Below are 8,949 nucleotides of genomic sequence, written 5' to 3'. Positions count from 1 at the left end.
CAATAGGATGTGAAGCCAGTTTTGGCCACAGTTTTGGCCTTAGTGTGGTTGCACCAGTATAAATGGAGAGTATCCTGGTCAGAACTTCTGGAGGCCAAAGCTCGTAGGTGGCTGTGGGACAGAACTGGTAAGATTCATACTATGGGCCTTTCCCAGAAAATGCACAACCAATTTCCATGTTCCTCTTTCCCCTGCTCCTGTGTGGCAGTCTATAGGACAGTCAATACACACTATCTTCTCTTTCTGAGTAGTGTACCCTCTCACCATTTTCATTCTGCTTACAGAGTTCCATCTGGATGAATGTCTGGAAGCAGCGAATTCCCTCCTAGGCTGTTTTGTAGAGCCCATCATCTTCAGGATCTGAACTTCCCCATGCTACAGGGGGTGGGCAAGGGATACAGCCAGGACAGCTGATGAACAGAAGGGGGGGGGAGGGAGGAGAGGAGGGGAAGAACTTGGAGAAGTTAGGGATGGGGTCAGGGGATGTTGTCTTTTAAGGTAAAAGCTGCTTAGAAATTAACTGGATGATTACTTGTGGAAGATGGTGATTATCTTTACATCAGAAGTTATTACCTATACATAATTCATGGGGTTTTTTTTCCTCTTTCCTCACTTACTAAACTGTCTTTATCTCAACATGAGTTCTTTTGCTTTTGATCTTTCTATTCTCTTCATCATGCTGCTGTGGGAGTGAGGGAACTGAAACGTGTATGTTCTGTGTAAACCTAAGGAAAAATTTATGCAGAATATGTGAATCTGCACACTCTATGCCATGCCAGCCCTGGCCATTATGAAGCTATGTAGAGATCCTCAGTTTACAGTATGAGCCAAGGATCAGCACAGTCCACACAGCACTATCCCAAAACTAGGAAATAAATAGTAAAAAGATGCATTCCTTAAACATAGGGCCAAGTAAAAAGTTTTCGTAACTAGTAAGCTGCCACAAAATGTCCAGAGCAAAACATCCATATGCAGACAGCTTCATGGGAATGAAAACTGACCTGCGATAACTCCCTGTATGGTAACTACTGAGTCACAGCCTCAACCACTGATTGAGCACTTGGGCAAAAGTCCCAGTCAGCCCTGGGAGCACAGGTGAAAGCAATTTACCTATGTGACAGGAAGGGGTGGAGCCTGGCTGCACCTCTCTTAGACCTCATTTAAGGGCTGACTGTGACCAACTGCTGACTGCTATCTCTTCTTGGATATTCCTCAGTGAAGCTTTCATTTGCAAACCTAGATTCTTCAGGTACAGGTGAGCAATCTTTTTCCCTTCCCTTGTAGCACCTCTCTCTTGTGCCAGCCCTTTTGTCACTGCACCCCTTTGTAACCCCTTTCCCATTGCATTGATCTCTCCAATTGCTACGTTCCCCATTACCATTTCTCGGTATTGTTTGCTAATGCAAACTGACACAAGTAAATGTGACTACAGAATATCACTTTGTTTTACTCCCTGTTTTCTTCTGAAACAAAGCTGGTGCTGATCAGGCAGTCTTAAAATTGCTCTTCTCTTACAGTGGGAGGGATTTTGCTCCCCCAGTCCTCCTGTAGAGGTCCAGGAACTTGAGAGATGTAGGAATCTTGGCTGCCTCTGAATGCTGAGATGAAGACCTCAAATACCTTAGCCTTCCTTGTGTCCACTGTTGCCATTTCTCCCTTCTCATGTACCAGAGCGAGGGGCACTCCATGGCCTTTCCCTTCTGACCAATGTACCTGTAGAATCTCTTGTTATTTTTCACATCCCTTCCCAAGTTCAGTTCCATGTGCTCCCTGGTTTCCTGATCTGCACATCTAGGTTGCATCCTTATATTCTTCCCACGCCACCCACCCCTGATCCCACAGTGCATTTCCTTCTTATCCCACAGTTGGACCAGAATGTCCTTCAGCCATGCTGGTTTCCTGCCTCCCCTGTTTCAGTTCACACGCTTGGGGATGGAGAGCTCTGGTGCTCTAAGAATACTCTCCTTAAAGAATTGCCAGCTCTGCTTCATTCCTTTGTCCCTCAGTACAGCTTAGCACAGGAATGGCTTATCTAGAGAAGCTGCAGTTGTCCTCTCCCTGTAATTGCTCAAGGCTAGATTGGATGAGGCTTTGGGCAATCTGGTCTGGTGGAAGGTGTCCCCATGCATTGTGGGGCGTTGGAATTAGATGTCATTGAGATCTCTTCCAACCCAAAACTTTTTATGATCATATAATTCTATGATTTCTGATATCCTTGGTTGGTCATTTTTATGGTATGAATCCCTTCATGGTAAACAGATCTTTGAGCTCAGATAAAAAAAAATAAAAATGCCTTAACTGCTTACTTGTCTGTATTATTCAAAAAGGAACTGGTGGATAACTTAAGAGTATATTGTGATAATAACATTGCCTGGGAACTTCTGAGTTCTTCTAACTTTTAGAAGTCCACTTTGTCTCCAGCAGCTGCTCCAGGATGTATCTGGTGTACCCTGTTTTGTATCACACCATGGCAATGTATCAGTTACCCTAAAATGCTTCTATTTAAATAACATTTTTAACTCACATGGGTGATACTGCTCGGATGTTATTCTCTATTCAGTTTGATTTCCAAGTCTGACTTTGAGGAAAATTTATCTTGTGGAGCTTTATTTCTTTGGTACTCCAGAGCATCTGAGGTAGCCCAAGATGAATTTCTTGTTCCCTTGGTGTTCCTTCATCAATTTTAACAAAAATGCACCACAAGTGAAGGTGTCAGACACATGTAGGGTAATGAAAGTAACAGCTTCAGTATCATCTAAGTCCTAGGTGTTGAGAAACTGCTATACTTTGTACAGTATTCTCCTGGAGAAGCTGCAGCCCATGGCCTGGAAAGGTGCCCACAGTGCTGGATAAAGAACTGGCTGGAGGGCTGGGCCCAGAGAGTGGTGGTGAATGGAGTTGCATCCAGCTGGTAACTGGTCACCAGTGGTGTTCCCCAGGGATCTGCTTAATATCTGTTCTGCTCTGACCTGGATGTCAGAACTGAGTACACCCCAGCAAGTTTGCAGACAGCACCACGCTGGGGGGAAGCGTGGATCTGCCTGAGGGCAGGCAGCCCTACAGAGGGACCTGGACAGGCCGATCGCTGGGCTGAGGCCAACGGGACGGAGTTGCAGAGAAGGGCAGTGGAGCTGTGAAGGGTCTGCAGCTCAAGTCTTATGGGAAGTGCCTGAGGGAACTGGGATTGTTCAGTCTGGAGAAGAGAAGGAATTAGAGCTTCTCATCATTTTCTTGAAGGGAGATCATTAACCCAGATGAAGTGCATCTACATAGATGCATGCAGTGTGAGCAACAAATGGGAGGAGCTGGAAGCCATTGAGCCAGGGAAAACTATGATCTAGTTGTCGTCACAGAAACATGGTGGAATTACTTTCATGACAGGAGTGCTGCAGTGGATGGCTATAAATATTTTGGAAAGGACAGGCTAGCAAGGAGAGTCAACAAGGTAACCATGTAAGGGAGTTTTTGATTGCCTGTAGCCTAATGACGGTGACGATAGGGTTGAGTATTTATGAGTAGAACCAGGATGGCCAGCAAGGTAGATGTCATGTGGGAGTCTGTTATAGACCACCCAACCAGGATGAAGAGACAGGTGCAGCACTGTATAAGTAGCTGTCTCACAGTCACTAGCCCTTGTTCTCATGGGAAGCTTCAACTGACCAGGTATCTGGTGGAAATAGAAAACAGCAGGGAGAAAACAGTCTAGGAGGTTTCTGAAATGTGTGGAAGATAACTTTCTGACACAGCTGGTGAGTGAGCCAACCTGGGGAGACATGTTGTTGGAACTTTTGCTTGTGCACAGAGAAGGACTTGTGGGTGATGTGAAGGTTGAAGGCTGTTTTGAGCATGGCAGTCACAAACTAATAGTTTTTGATCCTTGGAAAAACGAAGAGGGAAGTTAGCAGAACTGCCTCATTGGATTCCTGGAGGGCAAACTTCAGCCTGTTTAGGAGACTGGTTGACAGAGTCCTTTGGGTATTTTCCTGATGGTCAAAGGTCTTCAGGAAGGCTGGACACTCTTCAAGAAGGAAATACTAAGGTTCAGAAACAGGCCATCCCCACGTGCCAAAAGATGAGCTGGCAGGGAAGAAGACCAGCCTAGCTGAGCAGAAAGCTAAAACTGAGGAAGAGACAGAGAGTTCATGGTCTTTGGAAGAAGGGGCAAGCCACTCAGGAGGACTACAAAGAGATCGTGAGTCTATGCAGCGAGAAAATCATAGAATCATAGTATCACCAAGATTGGAATCTTGAGATCTTGAGATTGGAATCTTGGATCTCTAAGATCATCCAGTCCAACCATCCACGTATCATCAATATTTCTCACTAAATCATGTCCCTCAGTACATCTAAAATGAAAAGGGACAAAACCTAGCTGGAGCTTTATCTGGCTACCGCCATTTAAGACCACAAAAATGTTTCTGTAATTACATCAGCAACTAAAGAAGGACTAAGAAGAACCTCTATTCTTTATTGGCTGTGGGGGTAAATACAGTGATGAAGGATGAGATACTTTATGCCTTCTTTGCCTCAGTCCTTAGTAGAAATACCAGTTGTTCTCTGGATATCCAGCATCCTGAGCTAGAAGATAGGGATGAGAAGCAGGAACAGCCATTATATTCTAAGAAGAAATGGATAGCGACTTGCAAGAACTCTTAGATGCACACAGGTTTATGAAACCAGATGGGATCCACCCAAGAGTACCAAAGAAGGTGGCTAATGTGCTCATCAAAACATTTTCTCTCATTTGTCAGCCATCCTGGTTATCTGGGGAGGTCCCAGTTGACTAGAGGTCAGCTAAGAAGATGCTTATCTACAAGCAGGGCTGGAAGAAATATGCAGGGAACTACAAGGCTGTCATTCTGATTTCAGTGCTGGGGAAGGTTATGGCCTAGGTCGTCTCATGTGCCATCACACAGCACATATAGAACAAGCAGGTGGACAGGCTCAGGCAGCATGGATTTATGACAGGTAGATCCTGCTTGTCTAGCCTTATTTCCTGCTATGAAAGCCACTCTGTTTAGTGGGAAAGGCTGTGGATGTTGTCTACCTATATTTTAGTAAAACTTCTCCTGGAGAAGCTCCCACATTCTCCTGCATAAACTGCTCATATAGGCATATGCTTTGCTGGGTAAAAATCTGTCTGCATCTCAGGCCCAGGTAGTTGTGGTGAAGGGAGTTCAGTAGTGAGGCTGGTTCTTTTATATCTTTATCAATGATCTGAACAGGCTGCCCAGGGAAGTAGCTGTATCACCACTCCTGGATGTATTTACAAGATGTGCAGTGTAGTACCTAGGGGGACTTGGTATAGTGGTGCACTTTGCAGTGTTAACTGTTGGAGTTGATGGTCTTGGAGGCATTTTCCAACCTAAATAATTCTATGACCAGGATCTGCTTTCATTTCACTTAGCCAAAAGGATTTCCCAACAGGCTCCAAGAGGATGTTCCCAGATGTTGCCCATATTCCAAGAATTATTACATTACAGCGTGCAGACACCTTGGATCAGGTCTGGCACATGAAGTGTCACCAGGAGTTTTTGTATTTGTACAGCTCACTGCTACTCCCTATCTCTGTTATTTACCATGGAATCCCAGGAGCAGCTCCTATGTGGCACACAGCAGGGCAGAGCCACAGCCTGCAGGTGGTGTGGAGAGAGGAGGAATGGGAGAGGTTTAAAGAGTGCAACAATAGAGAACAGCTCTGAACAGGATGAACCTTTGGATCCTAGCACAGTGAGTGTTGGGTTGAAGGACGATGTATATGCGATTATCAAAGGGCAAAGCTGGCACATCCAGGGACTGTTATCATCTGTCAGGATGTCTTTCCCTCTTCCTCTAACTTAGATTAGAAGGTGTTGTAGAGAATTGCATTTATGAGGGTATATTTAAAGAAGAAGATGAAGGCATGAGATACTTGAAGGGGAAGGCATTTTCTGAAGTCTGTGACTTCAAATTCCTGCTGTGGAGAGGAGGCAGGTGTCGTGGGTATGGAATATCAATCTACAGGAGAATGTGATTCCTAGAGCATTGCAATGACAGATCAATATTGTTGGTGATGAACTGCAAAAATTTCCTGTTTCCTCCCCCTCCACTTTGACCTACAGATTGCACTAGCATCACCTTCTTGATGCCATCAAGGTTCTTCTGAAGTGATCTGAAGGGATCTCTGGCACTGCACTCTGGTGCTCACAAGGACCTGTTCATTCCTTCAGGACACCCTGTCTCCAAGACATTCCCTTGTCTTCCCCTGGGATTCTTGTTGAGATGCAGGTTGCCCTCCAGAAGGGCTCACCTCTCTTGTAGTATCTCTGTTCTCTCTTAGCCCCATGGAGGAGTCACCTTGGTGCTAAAGCCACAGATGGCTCTATATGGGAATTTACAGTGAGTCCTCTCTGTCTCCTCCTAGGAGAGGAGCACTGAGACCTTCCTCAGCTAAAATGAGGCTGGGTGAGGGTTTTGTTCCTCTGCATTTGGAACCTTGGATTTATCTGCTTTCAGCAGTATGCAGGTTCTTCTCAAGGAAACACACAAGAGTAATCATCATCCTTCTCAAAGAGGTGTCAGCACAGCTGAGACCATGGCTGATGGACAGAGTGGCTCTCTTCATTCTGCAGTAAGGGTAGTCCCTTTGCCTACTGGGACCCAAAAGATTTCACTTGGAGTGCAAAAGCAATGCCAGTGCTTTCTGCCTTAACATTTCTCTGGTGTGGTGAGGCAATTAAATTAAAATAAATGAAATCCAACCTTACGGTGCTGTCCTGTAGTTGGGTGAATTGGTAGGGACAATGCTGGAAAGACTTTTGATATCATGAGGGTATTATGAGTGGATATGTTCTGAGGTCACTGCATGTTCCTATTTACCTACTGCTGTAGGCTGAACAGACTCCTGCAGTGCTCCTGTTCTCTGTGATCACCTTAGTGCCAACCAGAGCTTAATCAAGAGAGAGACACAATATTCTCTGAAAGACAAGGTACATTGGGGGTCTTCTGTGATCAGAGAAGCATCTCCTAATTTGTTATGGCCTTTTCTCCCTGGACAGGTCCCTGTGCCCAGACAGAGCAGATGTCTAACAGCAGCTCCACCACTAAGTTCCTTCTCCTGGCATTCACAGACACACGGCAGCTGCAGCTCCTGCACTTCTGGCTCTCCCTGGGCATCTACCTGGCTGCCCTCCTGGGCAATGGCTTCGTCATCACAGCTGTAGTCTGTGATCATCATATGCACACTCCCATGTACTTCTTCCTCCTTAACCTTGCCTTCTGTGATCTGGGCTCCATCTCCACCACTCTTCCCAAAGCCATGTCCAACTTCCCCTGGGACAGTGGGGCCATCTCATACACAGGATGTGCTGCACAAGTATTTTTTCTCTTTATCTGTACTACAGCTGAGTGTGCTCTTCTTACTGTCATGTCCTGGGATAATCCTCATGGGATTGTCACCAGCAGAGACCAGCCTAGCATGGTAACAGTGCACAAGCCAAAGACCTGATGACATGAAAAAAATGTAGCCAGAACTCACCCCCAGCACATGCAATGAGCTGGTGAAGAACGGCACTGCTGCCCAGAGAGCTGTGGTGCCCCATCCCTGCAGGCACTCGAGGCCAGGTGGGATGGGGCCCTGGGCAGCCTGAGCTGGTGGGGGGCAGCCCTGCCCATGGCCGGGGGTGGCACTGGGTGGGCTCCAACCTCAGCCGTTCTATGGTTCTTTGACTGCAGACCAAAGACACAGGGATAGAGCACAGAAAAACAGACAGGAAATTGGAGAGGTGAGAATGGCCAAAACAGGCCTAGGATGCCCTCGTCCTGATAACAGCGTACACAAACTCCACTAGTGACAATGGGATTTTTCTCAAAAACTGTAGCAGAACTAAGACTTCACCACAGGACTGAATAAATAAATGATCCTATGACTTCCTCTTCCCGAACTCTCTTCTTTCTTCAAACAAACGACTGAAAAATGTTCCATATGCAACAGAAAATGAAAACACGATCTGGCAATCCTTGGAAGGCTCCCACTACGTTGCCTTCTATCAGTCATTGCTAACAAACAAGAGCTGCCAACGTGGGAGGCTTTGGGGCAAGACTCCAGCAAGACAGGAGAAACAAATATCAAAACAAGACAGTGACAGTATTTGAACAGCTTGTGTGAAAGAAGAAATATTGACTGGAAAAAGCCAGCTCATTCTCCTCCTTGGGGGGTGGATCTGGCACAGAGGCGATGACACTGGGCTAACCAAACATGACAAGGAAATGTCTTAACAAATTCTGGAATGTGACACTGGAGGTCTGAGCTGCACAAGGGCTCTGCTCATGAACAGAAGCATCCCCAGAGATTCTAGAGAATAGGCCGCAAACTCACAAGAAGTTCACATGATACCAGGAGTAAACAGGGGTGGGTAAAGATGCAGTTTTATCAGCTCCGTGTCTGTAGGCAAGCACCTTGTAAACTCTTCTTTGCCTGCATTTAGAAGAAAATACCTCCCTGCCCAAATACTATGGAGATAAACGCTGTGACCAGAAACCCAGGGCATTTTTATGATGCTAAAAAAAGAAAAAAAATCCTACAGCTATCAGTTCTGCCTTGTTATCCACTCTCACACAAATTAGATTACCCATTTCCCTGCCAAAAGAGTGGCAGAAGACTGCAGGTCTTCCTCTCAGCAGCTCCCAGCTCAGAGCTGCCCTTGCTGGATAAGGCCCACACAGCCATGCTTCTGCATCAGTCTCTGTACGAGAACAACTATTTGCTTTGGACCAACAGAAATAATGTATTTGTCAGTCAATTCTGCTAGACTGAAGACAGGAAGGCTAAGTGAAAGGAGGCAGTTAAGCGAGCCTGGAAGGGAGGAATGGGACTGAAAGCAGAGGTTCCACCTGTTGGCTGTGACCCCACTTATGGATAAGTTCTTACAGCCACAGGTTCCAGAGACAGGTCAGCCTAACAGAACAAGT

General features: G+C 46.0%; 1 protein-coding gene across 15 annotated transcripts in view; it reads left to right on the top strand.

The window, feature by feature from the left end:
* The window catches only part of LOC104914378 (von Willebrand factor A domain-containing protein 5A-like), a 38,723-nt gene extending 29,780 nt beyond the window's left edge, over window positions 1-8,943 (top strand). For 10 of the 15 annotated variants that reach the window (XM_085209514.1, XM_085209512.1, XM_085209513.1 and 7 more), the window contains 2 exons: window positions 7-127; window positions 7,038-8,938. In XM_085209514.1, coding sequence (XP_085065640.1) covers window positions 7-127; window positions 7,038-7,486 — 570 coding nt within the window. In that variant the 3' untranslated portion in view covers window positions 7,487-8,938. Of the gene's footprint in view, window positions 1-6; window positions 128-284; window positions 2,303-7,037 lie in introns of those variants that run through there. The other 5 variants (XM_085209525.1, XM_085209524.1, XM_085209522.1 and 2 more) reach the window with 4 other exon arrangements.
* The last annotated feature ends 6 nt before the right edge of the window (window positions 8,944-8,949 follow it).

This window comes from Meleagris gallopavo, chromosome 26, assembly GCF_905368555.1.
Source record: "Meleagris gallopavo chromosome 26, MGAL_WU_HG_1.1, whole genome shotgun sequence".
Lineage (NCBI taxonomy): Eukaryota > Metazoa > Chordata > Aves > Galliformes > Phasianidae > Meleagris > Meleagris gallopavo.
The sequence above is the reverse complement of the archived record's forward strand: the minus strand, read 5'-3'. Positions and strand labels throughout refer to the sequence as shown.